This window comes from Macadamia integrifolia, chromosome 14 (assembly GCF_013358625.1).
Source record: "Macadamia integrifolia cultivar HAES 741 chromosome 14, SCU_Mint_v3, whole genome shotgun sequence".
In the NCBI taxonomy this organism is placed as follows: Eukaryota; Viridiplantae; Streptophyta; class Magnoliopsida; order Proteales; family Proteaceae; genus Macadamia; species Macadamia integrifolia.
The window spans coordinates 11,329,372-11,352,140 of record NC_056570.1 but is presented as its reverse complement, the minus strand read 5'-3'; the positions used below and the strand labels follow the sequence as shown (position 1 = coordinate 11,352,140).

Sequence of the window (22,769 nt, the reverse complement as noted above, 5' to 3'; positions counted from 1 at the left end):
GGTTTTAAGTTGGCATTGTGGGATACTTAAAACCCTATTATTTATAAATATACGTATTTATACCAATATTTTTTCATATTAATTTGTGTATCTATGTAATAAAAAAATGGTTCTTGGGTACATAATCATGTGCTAAGGTTTGTAGCAATTTCTGAAATTAAAGAATGTTGTATAGTTAAATGATGATCAGTGTTGCATCCCCAGGAAGAGTTTAATTTTTGGGCATGTTCTGTTGGATATAAGTGTCCATAAAACCCAATTTTAAAGAGATTAAATATAAAATTAATTTGTTTTAGAATTTTATATACGATATGTTATCCCAAAGTTATATGATTTAAACTTAAAGTGTTCGCAACTAGAGATAAAATTGGGCATTTTGTTAATATGATTATCACTTTGAATATTTTTGGAATGTGATTCAAGAATACTTATGTGAGTATTTATATTATATGTATATCAAACTAGATCATTTGAGAACCTTGCATTAAGTATCATCGATTGCATCAAGTAATAATATTCTCTATGATAATTGTTGGCAATCCTCATACCTGAGAAGTCTTTATCATTGTAGTTGCACCTTGGGTGTATAGTATACAAAAGGTTGATGCCTACTAAGGGTGTTAATCAGTTTGGTTTTGATTTTTTGGTTCAAGATACAACATGTGGGAACTAAAACTGAATAAGTCTATTTTTCAAACTAGTACCGAACCAACTTGGTTCATTTTTATTCAGTCCATTATTCGTTTTGATGTGGTTTGTATTTGGTTTGGGTATTTTAGTTGTTGTGCCAATTTTTCACATCTACAAAAAGTATATGATCGATTCATTTGAAAATGAGTAGCAGAGTATGGCTATATATGGGGGACTGTTTTAGATGTTTGGGACAACTTTTTACATCTTCAACAATAAAAAGAATATGATTGATTTGGTTTGAAAATGGGTAATTTGGTTCAGTTCAATAATTTCAATTATGAAACCAAAATTGAACTGAATTGGAAAATTCCACATATTAAAACCAAAGCTGAACCAATTTGTTTTGGTTCAATTCAATTCAATTTTAAACCACAGCTTCAATTCAAAATTGACGCCTTTGATTCCTACATTGACAATATATTGGTTTATTAGATTCACAATTGTGAGGGTAGCGGCTGGAAATGGACTGATGTCTCTCTTCCCTTGGGGGGGAAAGGACTTGCATCCCATCCTCTCTCCTCTCTCTTTCTCTTTCGTGCGAGGGGAGGGGTTCGTGTCTTGTGTGCTTTGCTTGCAAGCCCCGCACTGTCGTATTGTCACTCGGAGATACGTGAAGGTCTATTTCGCAAGAGTGTAAAATTCGTCATTCGAGACGGGGGTTTGATGATGGTCCAATACGGGTGGGGTCATACAAAAGGGTTTGGAGTCACCACCTAGGAATATGGGCCTAGGACCTGGGGGTGGGCCCAATTCCTGAGAAAATGGCCCGATAATTGGTCTGATCTAAAGATTTAGGATAAGTATCAAGTTATAGAGTTGGAAAGGTGTTAGGCACCCAATATGCCCAGTTCAACCGGTCTTCCTACTAGAAGCTTAAGAATGAACATTTTCCACAATTATTACTATTCCACTTGCATGGCTAAGTTATCACACATATATACATTGATTGAATTTAAACTACTATGTACACTAAAACAAGGTCTATATAAAGTCTACATGATGATAATTGGGTTGAGAAAATATACTTGAACTTAACCCCTGTTTCGGGTCAAGAGGGGTGGGCCCCTGATTAGTACCAGCTCGAACTGTCTTTCGGATTCTCCTGGCTAAGGGGAAGATGGTCTTAACCTCCAACTTCCTTTCTTGAGAGATGTTGATTGTGATGATATGCAGGCAGGGTTCCAGCTAGGAACGGTTACTTTCGGATTTGGATTCGGACAGAGCTTCAGCTAGGGAAGGCTATTTTCGAATTTGGATTCGGATTCGGACAGAGCTTCAACTAGGGGAGGCTATTTCTGGGCTTAGGATGAGGTGGTACTCCGGCAGAGCGTCCGCTGGAATAGGGTAGGGGAGGGCTAGATTGAGGTGGCACTCCGACAGAGCTTCTGCTGAGGATAGGCTGGGGGAGGGCTAGGTCGAGGTGGCACTTCGGTAGAACTTCCGCTGAGAATGGCTATTTCTGGAAAGATTCCAGGGGCACTCGAACACGGCTTCCGCTAGGAACTACTATTTTTGGAAAGAAACAGATTGACCTAAAAATAGATTGAAGATCTCCAAAGTCCCGAAGAACACTTTGAAGATCCAAATAGAGTTCCGAATCATAACAAAGATCTCTTCATAGACCCGAAGAACCTCAAAAAGGGGGGTTTCTATTTCTGGTAAAACTCAAGAACACTCAAAGGAGGGGGTTGAAGAACACACTATTTTTGACAAATACTGGATTGAACTAAAAACTTGGTTGAAGATCTTCAAACTCCCAAAGAACACTTCGAAGATCCGAACAAAATTTTGGATCTTAACGAAGATCACTCCGAAGACCCGAAGAAACTCAAGGGGGGGGGGAGGAGAGAGGGCAGAGCTTCACTATATGGAGTGAGGTGGGGTTGTTTTGTGTGTAAAATCCAAAGGAGTGGGTATTTATAAGTTTTTTCGACCAATGGGAAAGAGGGAACATCTTTATTTAACGGATGAAAGAGGGTTTTTTGCCCAAAGTGGGTGAAGTAGGCTCCTATCCAATGGACAAAAGGGGTTTTTGGACTAAAAATGGTGAAACATGCTTTTATCCAATGGGTAAAAGAGGGTTTTAGGGAGAAAGAATCCTTAGCTAAAAAGGGGTTTTTCGATTTCAAGTGGGTGAAGGGGGAATCCCTTCACCCACCAGGCCAGCAAAAAACCAATCTCTGCCATTGTCGGCGGCGAGCAAGATTGGGCCAAAGTGCATGGGGCATGGTTAATATAGGAGGGTAGGCAACGCGAGCAATGTCATGGGTGTGCGGCTCATGGCACACGGGTAGTGGCATGTGGGTGTGTGGCGCATGGTGCGGCACCATGGCATGGGCAGCAACTAGCAAAGGGGGCGCAAGCATGGGCAACAGACAGACAGGCTAGGCAGCAGCCAACGCACGCATGTGTGCGGGCTGGCCTGCTGGCTATCATGTATGTGTGTCAGGGCAAGGGCATGGGCGGGGGCACAGGCATGGGCCTGTGCACTCAAGGGTGCAGGTCTTTGCCCGTGGGGGTGTAGGCCTGTGCACATGAGTGCTCGGGCCTGTGCCCGTGGGAACCCAGGTCTACTGGTCGGGGCTGGCAGGGCGCATGGTGCATGGCACCATGGCTGGCACCTTGTGCTGCAGCCCATGGGCAGCAAGCACTCGTGCGGGCTAGCCTATTGGCCAACCCACGCAGCGCGCGCGATTTAGGGATTTTTCTGGTGACAATCACAGGAGATCCATCGGTCTGATTTTGATGTGCCATATATCTTCAAAATCGTACTTTCAAGCACTATCCATCCGTACTGTCATCTTGACCGGATTCTTTCGTATATAAAAAGTCAAAATTGGACCCTCTTCTCTCCCGCGCAAGGGTTTCTAGGGTTTCAGGTAGGGGAGTGCTTCCGTTTATCTGGGTGGGTAGAGGATGAATTTTAGGGTATTTGACGTAGGTAGGGGATTTTTTCAGGTTTCCAACGGGACTGTCCATGTGCGAGGCATACATGCGGGAAAGTGTAATTTTTCGGGGATGATCGCGGAAGATCTTTCGATCCGATTTTGACATGCCATATATCATCGGAATCGTATTTCTGAGCACTATCCATCTATGCGATCATCTTGACCAGACTCCTTCATATATAGAAAATCAAAGTTGGACCCCCTTCTCTCCCGTGCAGGGGTTTCCAGGGTTTCGAGTAGGGGAATGTTTCCATCGTCATCTATTGATCGGAAGTCAGAAGTCACTTCCAAGATCCACATTTCATCATAGCCGGAGGAGGGATACAAAATTGGGTGTCTACAACAATATCCAACTATGAATGGAAGAAATACTCAACAGGGTATTTACTTCGTTGAGCATCTCCTCCCAAAAATGTGAATATCTTGAAAGAATTACAGAATTTTCATTGGACTAAAATTTCGAGTTCAATGACAATTTTATGAAGAGTTTATAAATTATATATTTTTTTTAAATCCAAAAGTTTTATGTCCAATCAGTGGTTGAGATTCTCTAGCATGTTCGTTTCGATAGACTAGGGTTTTTGAGGTGTTCATATTCCATACTCGTAAGCCCATTATGTAATATTGTTAAATGGAGAGACTTTAACGTAAATATTTTCTGTCATTTTAATGAGGTTTTGATTACTACTAACAAGAGTATACTTATTGGTAAATAATTATTTAACTATTTAAAAGCCATACTCTTAGGTAATTTAAAAATCTACAAATCGGATCCTTAGTAGCAAGTCCATTACTCATAACTTTCCAAAGGAATTTTGTAAACCGAGGGTATAACTTATTTGTGCCCAAAATACATGGCTAATTTGGACATTTAACCTAGTGGTTGAGACTTGATAAATAAGGGGTTTAAGGTTCAAATCTTAATATAAGTTTCAAAGTGGATTAATTTATTTTATTTTAAATTGGTTTGTGGACCCATTATTAATTATCAAAAATAAAATAATAATAATAATAAATAAAGGAGAGTTGCATGGTATATATGAGATAAATTAGGAGTTAGAATAGAAAAGGAAAATAACGAGAACGAGAAGCGAAAGAAAGTAGAGAAGAAATAGGATGAGAAGAGAGAATATGTTGTCCTAAGTTAAGACAACAAAGAAGGAGAGAGAGAGAGAGAGAGTGAGTGAGTTTGAAATCAAGGAGGAGGAGGGAGAGTTTGAGTTGAAAAAGAAAAGAATGAGAGAAATAAAGAGGGTTGGATGGTTGGAGTCTCTACCCCAAAACCATGAGAGTGAGGGAAGAAGAAGAAGAAAAGAAATGTATGAGGTTTTATCCTATGATTTAAGTATTTTGATGTTTTACTTGGGGGTAAAACATGCTTTAAATATATACAAATTCGGATTGAGCGATGATGAAAGAAAAAGTAGGATTTTCGCATGTTTAATAGTATTTTTTAGGTTGAACAGAACAGTAGTTCGAAATTATTCCATATTATTGACCATAGTTAAGAACTATTTTATGGTCTGAAATAATTATTGAGAGTACATATATATGTTTATATGATCTCTTATAAATTTTCATTGAATTTGGAGTTAATTTGATATGTCTAAGAATTCGTGTAGTTAGATAGGTCGTTGCTAGTGCAGTTTTCTATACCTGAGAATAGGTAGTGGTAGAGGGACATAGACTTCGAGTTTTTATTTAAATTTTGTATTGTAACAACCTTTATCAGTAAAGAGTGTCTAAAAATTGGCAATGATTTAAATTCGAAAAAATGGACTAATTGGTATTTTAAATTTGTTGGAGAGAATATGTTATGGTATGGATATTATTTTTAGAGGAAATTAATACATAATCTGAAATGATTTCTCTGATGTGGTTTTCGTATAAGATTTATATCTATGAGTTAGGTTTCAATAGAATCTAGTTTTTACTCATTTGGAGTTCTAGAGAAATTTATTTTCTATTTTTCTCTATTAGTAGGCAGAATAGGTTATGACCGAATAGATTATGATAGAATTTTGACGAAATTGTATAGGAAGGGTACAAAGATTGTTTTACTTTGAGCGATAAATAGAATCGATACCTGTAGTAGCAACAAGGTGAATGAGACCCACAGAATCTATGTATTATTTTCATATATAAACCCTTTTTCAGTTATTTTTTATGAAACAATATGTTTTGGAACGGCATGATGTTTATTTGTTGATTATCGCTTATTAACGAACATATTTTGAAGTACTATATATACTTTAAAGCATGAATTACTTTACTATAGAAAGAGTGCATGTATGTTATTTTATTTAAAACATGATTGAGACTTTTTATGTGTTATGGATTTAGTATGGACTGTGCAACCTTGGACTGCAACCCTTCCAACAAGGGGTTAAGTATTGGGGTGGATTGTTAATCACAAGAGTGAGGCAAGAATGTGACGTTTAAGGAACATGGTTTTCCCTCCATAGGAGTCTGTTACCGATTCTGTGATCCAAGAGCTTGAATCCCATCCCGGTGATTATATTCTGAGATATCTTATATTAGTTTTAGTAGTTCCAAGATATGGACATTATTGTAATGGTGAAGTGGAGTTTGATGTTATAAACTCTTGAATTTAAAGGTTTGACTTAACTGAACTTACGTTAGTTCAATATATAAATTTATCAAGTGTTCCTAGCTTGCGATTTGATAATTAAGATGTTATTGGATTTAAAAATGCATTGTTTAATCGATATTACAATTTTGTTTCTTCTTATTCCCTAAGTTTTCTTAAGTTATCCCATTCATTAATCATCCAGATATTATGAATATTGCATTGTGTATGTTGATGGAAAGTGTGAAAATCGTCTGCAACTGCTGCACCGGTGCAGTGATCATCGGGTGGCTGGGAGTCCCTTGGGATGCGTACCTAGATACTCTCAACCATTCAATACTCACTGCATCTCACCATTCATTGCAGAGGATGTGGACTCTAATGGAAATGCTTCACAGATTGGATATGCTGACTTTATCTGAATTTTATTTATTTTTATTATTATAATAAATATGGAATTGTGATTTTACTTAAATTTAATAAACGAGGTTATATTTATTCTTAGCGGTGGTGCCACTAGCACTATAGATATTGGTTATTTGAATTTTATATTGATTTCAGTTTAAAGGTTATATAGTCTTCCATTGTGTTTGTTTATAATGATGTACTGTGGTTTAATTGAATTTGTGAGAATTTAAGATTAATTTCGGTTCATTATCTAAAATTGATCGATCTTGTGGTTCAGTTGATGACCCTTACCCCTAGGGTGGAGTTGGGGGGATACTACTTTAATTTCCAAAGAAGAGTCCAAACATTCTTTTTAGGGTAACAAACCCCCTGACTAGGATACCACCGGGAAAGAAACTTAGACACAAATTGGGTAGTAATCTGTAGAGTTGGAGATAGAGGACAGACCCATTAGTTTGGATTGGTGTTGATTGGAATGTAAGAAATAGCATAAGCAATGTATGGAAAAAAGCACTAATTGAAAAGATCTCCATGGGGATCTATAAAATGGGGGTTGAGAAACCCATTGTTCATCACAAATTGAAAAGGCATAAGTAACAACTTATATATAAATTGTCTTAATAGTAGTAGAATTAGGTACAGACCTTCCAACAAAAGAGAAACATATCTTGAAGGAGAAGCAGAGCATGAATGGAGACTCTAGTAGGAAAATATATACTTTGCCTTAGAGAAGTCTAGCCCATAAAATGTCTAGATTAGTGAGTAACCACCCTACTTTCACCAATAGGGACAGGTTATGGAATCTACTATAACGTAATCTTAGACCACCCAACACCTTTGGTTGAAGCTAGGAGTGTCAAACGGTCACTTTGACCTGGTTTCGATTTGGCTAAATCAATTTCGGTCCAGGAATGAGGGACACCAAAACCAAAACATTCAGGAACTTTAATTTTTGGTCCATTTCAGTTTTGATCTAGTATGGTATCGATTTATTTTGGTTTTTCAATATTGGGTTAATACAGATTTAGATCGGTTTGTTTTTAAGCTTGAACCACAACGAAATCTTTCATTTATAACCTGTATTGGGGAAATCTTTGGTAAAAACACTTTAAATCATCTTCCCTAAGTCAAACAAGCAAACAACTATGATTAGGAAATTGACTTGATGTGTTTATTTTATAAATTGTAAGAGAAACATAATTAATATTGTAAAGGAAATATAACTAATATTGAAACCAATGGTTAACTAATTATTAAGAAGATAACTGATATTGAAATCATAAAATGAACCATACTATAAAATCATTTATTTAATTACCCAATCAATTCTACATAATGAACAAGGAGATCAATGAAAGTATTATTACAATTTACAAATCAATTTCCCTATTTATAACCTCATATTCATTGATTTGTAACAATTCCCCTATAACAAAAAATCTTCAAACTAATATTGAGACATCAACGGATAATCAATTCACCTATTCATAACTTCATAATCAATGATATTTTTTTTTTTATTGATTTCATTCGATTTGGTTATCAATAGGTTTGGTGTAGTCTGATTTTCAGCTGATCCCATCAAACCTAGTCCAAAACCAGCCCAATAAGGATTGGTCCGATTTCTTCGATCGATTTTGTTCAATTTTATCAGTTCGGGCTAAGTTTTGACACTCCTAATTGAAACAAAAAACTAAAGGAGAGGAGTGATCATGCACAATTCTTCTCAACCCTTCCTCTCCAAAAAGATAAGTTAAAACTATCAATCTTAGAACAAATGGAAAAAGGTAATAGACTATGGGCAATCAATAGGTTGGGATAGAATTAAGAACCAACCTAATGAGAACAAAACAATCAGCCTAAGAGAGCAAGTGAGATTGCCATAAACCCAATTTCTCTTCATGCAATTACAGATAACATATTTCCTACTTCTAGGGGCCAGAGGAATACCTAGATACGTATCCTCACCATCCAATGTTGAAATACAAAGAGAGAGAGAGAGAGATCTTGGCCTTAATAACTGAAGACCTTACAAAAGAAAAAAAGAGGCCTTTCTTTAGAGAAGTTGATTTGCTGTCCTGACAGTCTGAAAAAGGTCAGACATAGCCTTAATGGATGAAGGATCAAGCTCCAAAGGACACAAAAAGAGTGTCATCCGAAGCGAATAACTTAGGGTAGAAAAGAGGGGGGAGGGGGGGGGGGGGCGTGTGGGAAAATATATTATATATATATATATATATAACATATAATAAACCAAAAAAAAAATATTATACAATAATTTTTTATGTGATCACTTTCCTCAAATTAAAAAATTATTCAATTTTTTTCTTTTCTTTTATTAACTACCAAACATAGTTTTAGTGATTTCAAGAGCAGACTATGATCTGAATACCTCGAAACAGATTCCACTCACGATGAATTTGGAGGTGAGTAAGTAAAGATCAAATAACTAATTGAAACCAATAATAAAAATTAAAAAAAAAAAAAATCCTCAAATATAAATCAATTCAACCCTGTCCTAGGTTTTAGACATATCGAACTTAAGCATCATCCCACTCCTTTCTTCTTTACGATGTCCGAAGAAAGATAAATATTTCATGTTATTAGTAATTAGCCTTCCCCGTCCAAATGCAACATGAAATGGGAGATAAATCTAAAGAGGAATAATTGAAGTCCATCAGCCATGGTTTTGGTAATAATTTTAAAAGAAAGTGAAACGTCTCGCCTTTTTAGGACCACAGGATATTTAATTCTCTTCACTAAACCATTCTCATTCAACCAAACATGACTCTCAGTCCATGTGGATGTAAGATCAATATAGGTCCACATGCACGTCGTTTTGAAACCGAAAAACAGAAAACTTATGGCCTTTAAGTCTTCAACCAAGATTTGGGTAATGCTGTTATTTTATTGTTTACATCACATGTAAGGTAATATAAATATAATAATTAATTGATAATGTGAAAATACGTACAAAATAACAAATATTAAAAATAAGCATCTAAATTTTTCCTTAAAGCTTTTTATGTATACAAAAATCATTCTTGACTAAATCTAAATCCAAATTCTTCTAATTTAAGCCAGAATTTCTGACCAAATTTTTAAATTGACAAATCTAAATTTTATACCTTGCGAATAATTCCTAAATTCATAAACTTACCCTCGTACAAAAAGGCATCCAATTAGTATAAAAATTTAATGACCAAACAATGACGAGAAGAAGACCACTGAATTAAGAATCACTTTTGACCAACTATAGGGCAGATACTGAGGCCAATTGGAACTTCCTATATGGGAAAAGACCAATAAGAATCAATCCCAATGAGACACAATAGAGTCACACCATTCAACTCAGCAACAAACAAAAGCAATAAAGCTAAGAGTACAAGTTAGAAGTGAACCGATATTAACAACCATTCTTTAGACTACGCTCGGCAGCCTATATGGTCTGAAACAAAATAATAGGCACAGAGCAAAAAGGAGCCTGTATAGGAGGAAATCCAGACCTCCAAAACAAAAGATGAAAGTGTCTGATGATGGTAAGCCCTATATAACTTGGGCATGAAAAGGCTCTCTAGACTGAAAGCCCAATATATATACACCATTTCTAGTTCTTAGTGTGACAAAAACTGCGAAGTTAGTGGGGCATTAGTAGATCCCAATCCCACTTTAGCAGAAGAACATGGAACTGCATACATTCGCATGGAGTCTTGGCAGTTCAGGTACTGGCACACTTGCAGCAGATGTCACCCCACCATGACCTGAGGATGTCTCTGACATGTCATCAAACTTCACAAACTGAGAAACCTGAGTGGCTGCCAAGTGAGCATAGCACACTGGAGCAACTGCAGCAAAAAAAAAAAAAAAAGAAGGATCAAAATTTCACCACTGTATGTAACAAAGTTTTAACTCTGGGAAAATCAACAGCTGCCAATGACTGCTTCTACAACAATGAGCTGTGCAAGTGTGCAACTTCATGGTGAAGATTGAGGAACCATTGAAAATATAAATGACTTGAATAAGAAAACAAAAGAATGCTCGATGAATTAACAAGAGATATGGCCTTGGTAGCCTCATCTAGCTGACCTACTAGGAGCTGAGGGATGGTCAGCTGCCAATTATTGGTTCAACAAAAATGAGCAGTGCAACTTCATGGCAAGGAAACATTAAAATAGAATAAGAAAACAAAACAATATGCTCAATGAATTAAGAGATAAGGCCATGGTAAATATGCCTAAACTATCTGAGACTCTGGAATTGGGACAAAAGACTTTTGTATAGTTATATAGTACTTTCTAATGGCAATTTCACCTACCAATTCCTTTCTAGTGATGTTCAAGGTGTGAAGGAACTGGAAAGCACCAAACCTAGATTCGGAAGGGTTTCCAAAATTTTAAAGCAAATGAAATTGGTAAGAATGATATGGGTAAACTAAAAGTATCTATGGGCAGATCAATGGGAAGAAGCCCAAAGATGACCTGAGTTGATGTGGTGAGAAGGTTGCATCTTGTGCGTTGACAGTTGTCAGGACCCTAAATAGGTCGGAATAAATTCAATGCTGTTTTTCCCCAAGCAACCTTGACCCTTGATGAACCAGGTTAACATATTTCAAATGCATGAACAAAGAACCTAATGACCACTGTTCCTAGGAGAGCTTGAAGATTGAAGAAGTAACTTTGCAGTACCTACGGATATGGCAGTAGTGCTCCTCTGATACCTGCAAAGTTCAGAGAGAATCAGGAAATTATAGCAGCATAAAAAATCAAATGGGTAATCTTGAGATTCACTCACACATAAGACAGAGAATGCACAAGTTCCTGCATATCATCAGGCGAAAAGCCAATTTCATCATACAGAACATGATAATGTGTTGGACGAGTTGTACCCTGCAAAGACAAATGTCGATCCAAGTCATTGAATGTAAACAGTTCTCATTGCATCGTAGCAGAGACAGAAATAGATGTCAGTAATTCCCAGCAATCTGGTTCCTCTGTTGCCAAAGCATTTAAGTTGAAATGGGTGACCAATTTCAAGGTATGCCCGAAAGCAATGGAGAATTCCTATAGGCTCTGGTATTACTCGGAATACAACGCATCAAAGGAAAAAGTTCATAGAACTAGAAAAAAATCATCCAATGCATGGGAAAATTAACATGATATCCAGTCCATTTCAAATACTCACAATCATCCCAGCATGTGAACACATATAGAAATCATTATTACGTGGATGGCAAACTTTGTTATCAATAACAGTGCCTGCAGATTACAAAACAAAAAAATAGATCAAAATACGATCATTTTTTTGGGGCAACCCAAATACAATCAATCAGCATTTTTCTTTGCTGAGCTCATGGAAAAAGCTAACCGGGAGGAACATTATCCGGAGATCCTGGCTGGAAGAATTTTGTATGGTGATTCTTTTGAGCAATAATCACCACAAACCTAGGGGACCATGACTCATCAAGGAACTTGCAAGCCTGCGGCGGTAAAAGATAAGTGAATAGGATGTTAAATAATGTCAATTCCTAAACTGAACAATATTATTTCTATTCCAAATTAATGTCAATAGGCAGTCATTCCAGGAAAATAACCTCAATTATCTGATCCAGTTCAATATTCAAGACCTGGCTGAACTGTGATTCACTAACCCCATCCCTGAAATCAACATGTTGAGATCAACAATCATGGAAGCAACTCAAGTGTATAAAAGTGGAGGAAGCTCCAAATAGAGCCAAAGATGGAAACGGACCAAGAGTAGTATATACTGAAGAAATTTGAGTGTTCACAGTAACAGTACAAACAAAATCAAATTAGTGGACTGTGTAGGTAAACCAAAGAATCTTGCTTCTATCCAAGAAGAATTTAAAAAGTAAATATATATCACAGAAAGATATCAACCCAGATGCCAGCACATCATATAGAAATGGAATTATGGACCATTGCATGTAATATAAAATATCAACGAAAAATATGAATGGAGAAGCCAACACAAAATATAGTAGAACATAGTACCACTGCATATAATACAATATAGTTCATTTGTGATCAGGATAGATGATGTATTCCACTACCTTTCAATGTCATACACCTTGTGTGTATCACACTGGAGTGATGGAGCTTGCTTGGTCTTTAAAACCCAACAGGTGTTCTGAGTAAACCAACCTACAATTATAGGTTTAGTTGTATAGCTTTTACAGCACACATTGCAGCCTAAACAAAGTACTAATATTAACTAGGAATAGAGTCCAATAATTCATAATACTTTGATTAGAGCCAAGTAAATTATGGAAGCTGTTGAACAGGCCTTAGCTTATTACTTCGGAGACCTAGGAAGAATTTCATACACTTATCTTGTAATTGGTTTTTTTTTTTTTTTTTTTTTTTTTTTTTTTTTTTTTTTTTTTTTTAATCTGATGCATATATTTCAGCAATTAATTGGACAGATATAGATACGCTTATATCTGAGTGATAGTCGCATCTGAAATCTGCTATGTTCTGCAAGACTTAACCATTTTAACCTCCTTGATTTTCATGATAAGATTCATTTAAATCTCCAACTGGGTTGTTAATCTCATTAGTCTCCGGGCAGGTCATAGATTCTTAGATATTAAAGATCAGAAATTAAACAAATAAATAAATAAATGGGTTAAGATCGCTGCCAGGTCACATGGCTCCTGCACCAGGCACAGAACTGGTGGGGACATCCACCTTCACTAGGTCCCACAAATGAAGCATCAGTAATCAATAGCCAAATATCAGTCAGATTGCCTGAAAAATAGTTTACCTGAACTCCCCATGATCAAGCAATTCCTACACTACGACATGAACTGAATGGGAAGGCCTTAGTAACCCTTAAGCAAAAAGGTTTACAATTTAAAATGAAGTTAAAAACCAAGAAAAATTACCTTGTGAGTTTTTTGACTTTGGAAATTTACTTACATCAGAGACTAATTTTCGTATAAAAAATAAATTGAAGACAGTTTTTCGACTTTGGAAATTTACTTGCATCAGAGATTAATTTTCTTATAAAATATAAATTGAAGACAGTATTCAATTTTAATATCAATCTTCAACTAATAAGACAGTATTACCTGCTCCAATTTTCAATAAGCAACAGAACAAAAATTTCCATGTCACATGCTCCCCTTCACATTCTCAATTATTATTTCAATCTTCCATTAGGTATCCACTGGTTACATTTTTTTAATCATGTCTCTGTCATTTTTTTTTAATTTTTTAATTTTTCTTTTGCCAACATCTTCATTGCATTCTTGTTTGTGAGTCTTACTCTTCAAGCTCTTGAAGCCTATTTGACAACAAGTGATGAAGGACCATACATGCAGTTCAACAAGGGGTAGAAATTTCATGCAAAGAATGACCTTCAAAATTTCAAAACTATAAATACCTGAAAATAATTATCTGGTCTGGTTTCCTTTTCTGAGAACTCATATAAAAGTCCAGCATGAGCTCCCTGCAATTTGCAAACATAGTGAGAGAGAGAGAGAGAGAGAGAGAGAGGGAAAAAAAGAGGAACAAAGAGAAAACGGACTTTTTAGAGAGTTCATACTACTGTAATAAACAAGAACTGCTCCTGAACAAGTGAAAAATGGCAAAAACTTATAATTTAGTAATGTGACGAAATATAACAGGAACTCACCTAATTATGCCTTCATCTTCACTGTCTGATACTCGCTTAAATAGATTATCAATCATTTCAACTTTTGGTGACTGTGTACGCACTGATGCCCTGTACCGAGAAATCAGTGGCCATTGCCTCGAACTGACAACCTATAAATGTCATGGAAGAGAACCATACTGTAAATATCAAAGGATGATGACCATTAGCTAACCTTCACACACACAAATCATCTATCCATTCAAAAAGAGAGGGAAAATAAGTTTGGAAACTATCAACATGTAGCATACTCTGTCTAAAACCATGACATAAAAACACCTCTCAACTTCAAGTTGGTTACCACTACTTCAAAACATACAGAAAAATATAAAATCGACATAGCTGTGTGCAGTGATAAATAAAATAGAATACAAAAAAAAAAAAAAAAGGTAGGTGGTATAAACCACATTAACCTGAGTAGAAAAGAAAAGAGATGTTACCGCAGCAATAGATGGCACATCAGACTGGCCAGGAGAGCCATGTGACACATCCATTCCAAGGATGATGGTGGGAGTCTTCGAAACCATTGGCATAGCTGCAGACCTTTCAACCGCTAACAAAGAGTTCATACCACCAAGCTGTAGGGAGGTAAGAAAAATGAGCATGTAGAGGTTCAATGGATTGAAATTTAGATAGAATAAACAATAGGAAGAAAACATCCATGAAGCAAGTACATCTTACTTTGGCATTGATCTTCAATAGGACATTAGTAAGGTACTGATCATTTACTCTCGTGGGTGCAATGCACTGAGTTACAATTCCAAATTCTGCAAGATTCTTCCGCTTCCAAGGACCTTATTAAACAAACTCACAAATTAGAAAATGCTCACGAACATATGGTGCATTGAATATGGCCAAAGGAACACAGCAAATGAGCTCACCATAGACATCAGAATTTTTCCTTTCGGGAAGAAGACAGAGAAGAAACTGGGGTGCCCCAGGAAGCTTTGACTTTATCTGATCAAACATCTGCTCAACTCTAGCTGTAGGACCATTCCGTCTTGACTGAGGACTCTCTTCAAATACATCAAAAGGTGGATCAATGCTCTGTGAAGACAAGCAAGGAAATGTCAATGAAGTGCTTAACTACAGTACACAGCATATAAAATGAAAAGACTCACAATTCCTTTCTGCTCCCCACATTTGATCAAATCTCGAACTAGACCACGGACATCACAACGGGCTGAGAAGTTCACGACAGCCCAACGTTGAATCGACGATGGTTCAACTAGTTTCTACACAATTTTTGATTTACATGTCAAACTTAGTAATGAATTTAATTAAAGAGCACCATACAAACACAAACGACACCTTATTGTTAAAGTTCCACCGCCCATTACGAGGCTGGAAGTCCTCTCCGTTCCCTGCTTTTAACTGCATAAAATAAGAAATGATAGAACTCTTTAGAAAACATGTTAAGCACTAAATGATAACCAAAGCCCTAATAATGCCTCCAAGAAACAAAACTGGTAGCAGTAGGGAACAGAGCACAAAATAGGGAAGAAACAAATAGCAAACCCTCGGGGCAGGCAGAACACGGCCATCAACTTGTGTAAAATTAGTATTAATTGAAACACCACAGGCACGTAGCATCGAGTCAGAATCATAGTTGTTGCTTTTAAGGGCCTGCGAGAAATCACCAAAACAACCAACAACTTTTATTTTCTTATAAAAACATCAATTAAATAAACCTTAAAAAATCAGAAATATAGAAGAACTAGATGACAGAAACATACATCAGTCAAGACTCTCATTCTTTCTTGGGGCTTTTGTCTAGATTTCTCCACCAGTGAAGATCTTTGAAACGTTGATAATGCTTTGGTGTAGCGTTGCAACGAAACCAATGTACAAAGCTAGAAAATATTCAAAAGCAAAGGATTCACCTCATATACTACAAAATGCATGTAAATTGTTGTTTCTACTGAACTAGGAGTGATTCCTTGCACCTCAATGGGGATATAGGTAGGCCTCTTTGGCTTCCCAACATTAATGCATGGCAATTTTCCAGAGTAGCGTAACTCTATATGGCGATACTCTTTAAAATACTCAAACACTGTTAGTTCAATGGTTTGAGGTGAGCCATCCCCATCCTTTCCACTCCTCTGCTTTAGAGTGAACCTACAGCACGAGACAATCACACTAACTAGCTAACAACAATCACTGGAAAAACATCTTGAATTACTTCTCACATGATCCCTAGGCACTTGTTATATGGTATTTAATAAAGTGAAATACTTCAGTATTACTGGAGGAAAGGAGATACTACAAGAATAGGAGCAGAAACTTACATCTGCTGATCACATGGCAATTCACTCAATCCAGTAATTTTATATTCTGTATTAGAGGGAGCAGTTTTGATCCTCAGATTTTTGAGTGTTCGTTTTGCCTGTCAACAAAGACAACTGAAAATCCTTTCCAAGAAAAAAAGTTTCATTAGTATGATGTCAAAGATTGACCACCAACACTAGTTACCTTTGCCCAGTCAATCTCTCCAGGGTTCCTGACTTTTTGGTTTGCAATTAGAAAATCCATTACTGGTCCTGGTTGTATTATCATTGTGGTGGATACATCTGCATTTGGTTATGCAACCAGTGAGAAAAAGAATTTCGAAATTATCATAATAATGCAGAATCAAGCTATGAATCAGAAGTCAGAACACACCGATGTTAAGTGATAAGCCCCCTTGACTGGTTCGAAAACTGGAGTGAAACCCTCTGCACCCCAGCACACCACCTCCCAAGTCAGTAAAGTTTTTTGGATCATTGTGGAAGAAAGATTGGCGTACAAGAAGGCAGCCCCTGTGGAGAAACAGTATCAGTTTAGTTAGAACGTAGCAACAAAAGCAAGCTCCCAAAATAGTTGAATGATGCATTAACTTACTGCTTTGCTGCATGTTGCCTCAGAATGATATCTAGAACTCTCAGAGCTTCTTGCGAGTTCTCTGACTCCTGACCACGTAGTGCATTAGCAATGGACTGCACTGGGATTTTTGCAGCAAAACTGATCTCAACTTTAAATGTCTTAGCCTGGTATGGACGCCTTAATCTTTTCCGATCACTCTCATTCGGGCTCCCATTACCACCAGGGCTGCCATTACCCCCAGCTCTAGATGCAAAAGTAAATCACAGATTTAATATCTAGGACCACAAGAATATAGCTAGTAAACTGATACTAGATTACAAACACAAGGCACACATGCACCTATTAGATGAAATATCCTCAAGCACAACAGTGAATTCGAGCTTGTTAGCAGGAAGAGCACCAACTGTAAACAAGCTCTTTTCCCCATCATAAGCAAAGTCCTTTCCATCTAGCTCAGAATCATAAGTCTCATGAACTCTATCCATCACTCTTCTTCCGGTACCCTTTCCTTCTGCAGGACGACCATCCTCATATAACACAGAAACCTGTTACAACAGAGAAAAAAAAATTCAAATAGCGTGCTTGGCATTATTAGGTAAGATTCCTTTTCCTATTCCAGCAGAAGGAAATTCCAAAAGCAACAAAATTTTCTAAAAAGACAAATACTTACACTGTAGTGAAAAAAGTATCCATCAACCTTGTTAACATTAACCTTGAAATGATTGGTCAGCAATTGTATTGGTTGCCCCTTGCGCCCCATACCAGTCCTAGCCATTGGGAGTCGCTTGGGCTTTGAGACCTTCGTTACTGGCTCAGGTCTGACTTCTGAATCCAATCTCACAGGAATTACATTTGGTGGAATTGGTGGAGGCGGTGGCAGAGCCTCTGGGGACCCTGTTCCTTCAGGATCAGATGACTCCATATCTTAAATCCTAAGAATCAGCCACAGCCAAAAGTGTCATAAGAGAATGATCAATTTAATAAGAACAAGAACATAAAGAACACCACAATATGAAGTTCTGAAATTAAGTACAAAGTTTGATAAATAAAACTAAAAACCTAAAACCAGAAGACAGAAGACAGAACATGGCAGTATAACATGGCAGCACTGCCAGTAATGTAACAACATGACATGATTTCCACTGCTAAAAGATTGACGTTTACTATGGTGCCAAAGCAATATCACCAATTCTGTCAGCATCCAATACTTGACACACAGTTCGAAGCATTCATGACTTGTGAGACAATACTACTGCACCAAATGGCTTATTAAGAGGAGAAAGCATTCAAGAAAATCTTCATCAGAGATAACATGAAAAAATAAAAGGAGAAATCCATGCACGCAGAAGATATATTCTCTAATAATAAAAACCAATATAAACAAAAAATAATACAAAAAGTTACAAAATTGTTTCAGCAATTAAAACCCAAAGACAAACACTGAGCCAAAAATAAAATACAGCTCCCGAACAGCTAAAGACATGAAGAAAGAGAAAACATGACCATAAGCAACTTCAACAGACAGAAATGTTAAGAAACACAGGGGTACACAAGACACAAATAACACACAGGGGTATACAAGCCAGACAGCTCGTACAACAAAATTTAAAAAAAAAAATTGAAACAAGAAGTACAAAAACCAAGAAAACACAATAAAAAACAGAGCAAACCCACTTCAATATGAACTAGAAACTACAAAACGATAGTGAATAATAATTCAGAGGAACAAGAAAACCAACTTTCAATTTAAGCTCCAGGCATCCCAACAAACCATAACCCAAATCAGACTATTATCAAAAAAACACACATCCAACTCGACTAAAAACAGTTCCATACGCTAACACAGAACAAACAGAGATCAAGATTAAAAAAGTTAGCCAAACAAAGAAAACCCCCACTAGGGCATGATCAAAGCAGCATTATAGATAAACACTCAAAACCGGAAAAATTCACTTCTTTTACATCAATGAACTTCAAATAGCCAAAGATCGGCTCATTATATTCCACGAAAATCCAGGAAAACAGAGCAAAGCCACTTCAAAACAAATTCAACCCACAAAAGGATAGTGAACAGCAATTCAGACGAAGAAAAAAAGAAGAAGAAGAAAACCAAGATGCAAGTTAAGCTGCCAGCATTCCAACAAAACATGACCCAAATCAGGCGATCATCAACAAAACACACATCCAAACTCAACTAAAAACAGTTCCAGACGCTAACACAAAGAGCAAACCATATATCAAACTTAAACAAGTAAACCAAACAAAGAAAGCCCCCAACTAGGGCATGTGCGGAGCAGCATTACAGAGTAAAACCCAAAACAGGAAAAATCCACTTCTTATATTAATGCACTTCAAATAGTCAAAGATCGGCTCAAAATTTCACAAAAATACAGGAAAACAGAACAAAGCCACTTCGAAACGAATTCAGACTACAAAAGCATAGTGAATAACAATTCAGAGTAAGAAAAAAGAGAAGAAGAAGAAGAAAACCAACATGCAAGTAAAGCTCCAGGCATCCCAACAAAACATAACCCAAATCAGACGATCATCAACAAAATACACATCCAAACTCAACCAAAAACAGTTCCAGACGCTAACAAAAAGAGAAAAACAGAGACGAAGCTTATACAAGTTAACCAAACAAAGAAAACCCCCACCTAGGGCATGATCAGAGCAGCATTACAGATTAAAACTCAAAACCGGCAAAATCCACTTCTTCTACATCAATGCACTTCAAATATCCAAAGATCGGCTCAATAATGAGCCAAAAAAGTCCACCCAAAAACCGGAAAACAGAGTTCAAACGATGAGAAAACCTCCAAAAATTGCGTCCATAATCGAGAAAATTTTGAGAAAACTAAATCAATGGATGTTCGTAACCTATAATCCTTAGAAATACTACCTAAATAACCAAAATCGTACCTATAGACTCAGAAGCGAGGAACCAAAACCCTAGTAAAACCTCTCTAACTCCTCTGTTCTCCTCGTCTTCTCTCCCTCTCTCAACTGCTAACAAGAACTTCTCACTATGGCATCAACTCTGTCTTAAGTAGTCCCCCAAGCGTAGCAGCTAACCATTCATGCCCTGTCAGACTCCAAATTCCACGTGTTCTTTCACAAAGTTTCCAATGGCAGCGTGGGAGCTGCGACAGCGCGGGGACCAATAAAAAGTACGCGCAGAAGCATCGAATTTAGGCTTTTATCAGGGTTGGAATTGTCATTTCATGCTTCTATGTAGTTGCCTTTTACTCTACACCTCACTATGTTTGGCTCTTCTGCTCAATATTCCAATCGAACGACTGTCCGACTTCAAGGATGATGAGTTAATATATGGAATTATTAATGTACGATCAGATCTCGTGAGCCGCAACGGACTACACCTCCTCGTAACTTCTGCACATTCTGTTTCAGGATAATCTGATCCGTGCGAGGGTGACCTAAGGTTGGTATCGTGAATCGTGATACTGCTGTATATTAGGGTATGAGATTAAATCGTGGATGTTGATTTGGCATCGAGCAGCTAGATGAACGGTATAAAGAAGGAGCTTTTACCGGATATGGTATCCGTATCTCTATTTATTTATTATTATTTTTTTTTTTTGGGGTTTAAAGGTATCCATATCTTTACAGCGTGGCGAGGAATTGAGAGTGGACAGCTGTGAATTTGGGAATGGGAATGGGAATAGAAACGGACCATAATGCCCTACTTTTCAAAATATTTCAAAAAGACAGCCTAGGTTCATCAAGGCTTTCGACCTCTCGTATTTCAAGGGGAAACTCAAGACTGGGGAGCATGGTTCTGAAACTCGGATCAGATTGGTACTGATCTTGATCCAACCTTAATTCTATCTGATTCAATCTCAGATGTGAATTTGAAATTTAAATCATTCACCAAAAGAGAATCAATTCTTTTACATCAAAGACAAAACCATTTATTAAATGGCTCAGTTTTGGTTCTAAAATTGAAATCGTAATTCGATTTTTATTTTAAAGTTTAAATAGTTGGTAAATTGTTAAACCGATTAATATATAGGTAGTAAATTTAAGTCATTCAATGTTAAGTTTGCATACATTTCAATAAAAAGATTTAAGTTTACATTAAACAACTATTAAAAAAAAAAAAACATATAACAATAAACAATTCAATTCAATGTTACAATTTACATCTATTTCACTAAAATTTTTAAATGTAAAAGAAGTTGTTTCATAAAAAATTAGAAAACATAAGAAAACTGTTTAAACCAAAACCGTTTACAAATGGTTTTGGTTTTAACATATGAAACCGTTTATTAAGTGATTCGATTTTGGTTTTACCTAAAATATCTTGGACCGAATAAAATCAAACCGTCTACACTGGAAACAAACTTATTAACAACCTTACCCTGTACAATGGTACAGTCCAAGGGTAAAATCGTAATAAAAGACTAATTTTTATTAAAAAGCATGGGTCAATCTATATGATACACTCTGATCCAGGCTGATCCGAATTTGTATTAGATTGTTATTAGCCTTGATCAATCCTGAGACTGATCCCAAGTTTTATAACCTTGGTATCAGCCAAGATCGATCTTTATAGCAATCCGATTTATACCAATACACTGGTAAGATATAAGGGTAAAATGGTCTATAACACCCTTTTATTTAAATAAATAAAAGAAGAAGAAGATAAATCTATCTGTTCCCCAACGATACCGATCCAATCTATATTAATACCAATTGAGATCGATCTGGAGTTTTAAAACCTTGCTCGGGAGGGACTAAGCCTTTTACAGTTGAAAGATAATGGAAATAGAAGAGATCTAGTGTTACACTTGTACCCAAAATTCTTAGGTGATGCACTGAAGATGGAAACCACGAGTGATCTATGGCTTACCACGATCTATTGCTTGCAAAGAAAGAACGGCATATGATCATGCACAGACCCCTATGGGAGCCACTCCCCATCTGGACCGAGGCACCAGAGTGAATCAAGCAAAACTGACACAACAAGTTCTCCAGTCAATCACTATAGGTGGATCATTGGTGACATCAACCAGTGGTGTTATATAGTCAAAATGGGTTAATTGGCTATGGGGCGCACGACTTTGCACCTGTGGGATTGTCTCTCTTTATATTGAAGAGGAAGGGATGCCTCCAATGGATGTTCCCAAAAGCTATGTTGTCACACCTCGTTCACACTGAATCGGAGCGGTGATCGAGTTAACACCGGTTAACCCAAACCTGCCAGGATCATCAGATACTGTATTCCACCGCAGCATACGCACACTAACATAAGTTCATCAGATCAGCGGAAGACTAAGTTTTACCTGTGAATAAATCCCATATACTTGATACCCGAATTGTGATACAATAATTATATACATGTGGGCCCGAAGGCATGATAATTACACAATAAAAGCACAATTCATATATCAACTATATACAGGAAATCATCAAAACAATCAGAGTGCACAGCTCGGCTCAGTTTCAAGGCTGGAGCTCAGCTCGGCATCAAGGGTTGAGCCCAGCTCGGCATCATATAGAAGAGCTCAGCTCGGCCTCAGAAGTGGAGCTCAGCATGGCCTCAAAGGTGGAGCTCAGCTCGGCCTCAGAAC

At 36.9% G+C, this 22,769-nt stretch overlaps 1 protein-coding gene across 1 annotated transcript; it reads right to left on the bottom strand.

Moving 5' to 3' along the window:
- Positions 1-9,961: 9,961 nt before the first annotated feature.
- On the bottom strand, positions 9,962-20,224 carry LOC122061577 (protein argonaute 4A-like). Its single transcript, XM_042624915.1, has 23 exons — positions 20,098-20,224; positions 17,846-18,107; positions 17,515-17,720; positions 17,194-17,418; positions 16,975-17,111; positions 16,786-16,883; positions 16,602-16,699; positions 16,260-16,431; positions 16,050-16,166; positions 15,832-15,939; positions 15,625-15,687; positions 15,435-15,548; positions 15,195-15,360; positions 14,995-15,107; positions 14,754-14,891; positions 14,296-14,426; positions 14,044-14,109; positions 12,230-12,293; positions 12,004-12,115; positions 11,821-11,894; positions 11,431-11,525; positions 11,325-11,356; positions 9,962-10,484 (listed from the first exon to the last, which is right to left on the bottom strand). The coding sequence occupies exons 2-23, from the start codon at positions 18,095-18,097 to the stop codon at positions 10,309-10,311; spliced, it is 2,757 nt and encodes a 918-aa protein (XP_042480849.1). The 5' UTR covers positions 18,098-18,107; positions 20,098-20,224; the 3' UTR covers positions 9,962-10,308.
- Positions 20,225-22,769: the final 2,545 nt, after the last annotated feature.

Bases quoted from the DNA above. Each gene is read 5' to 3' on its own strand.
- LOC122061577 (XM_042624915.1), bottom strand. From the start codon at position 18,097: ATGGAGTCATCTGATCCTGAAGGAACAGGGTCCCCAGAGGCTCTGCCA. The intron at 17,419-17,514 runs GTGCATGTGTGC...TTTTGCATCTAG, and splicing joins GAGGATATTTCATCTAATAG to AGCTGGGGGTAATGGCAGCC. The intron at 16,432-16,601 runs GTAAGTTTCTGC...CTCGTGCTGTAG, and splicing joins TTGCCATGTGATCAGCAGAT to GTTCACTCTAAAGCAGAGGA.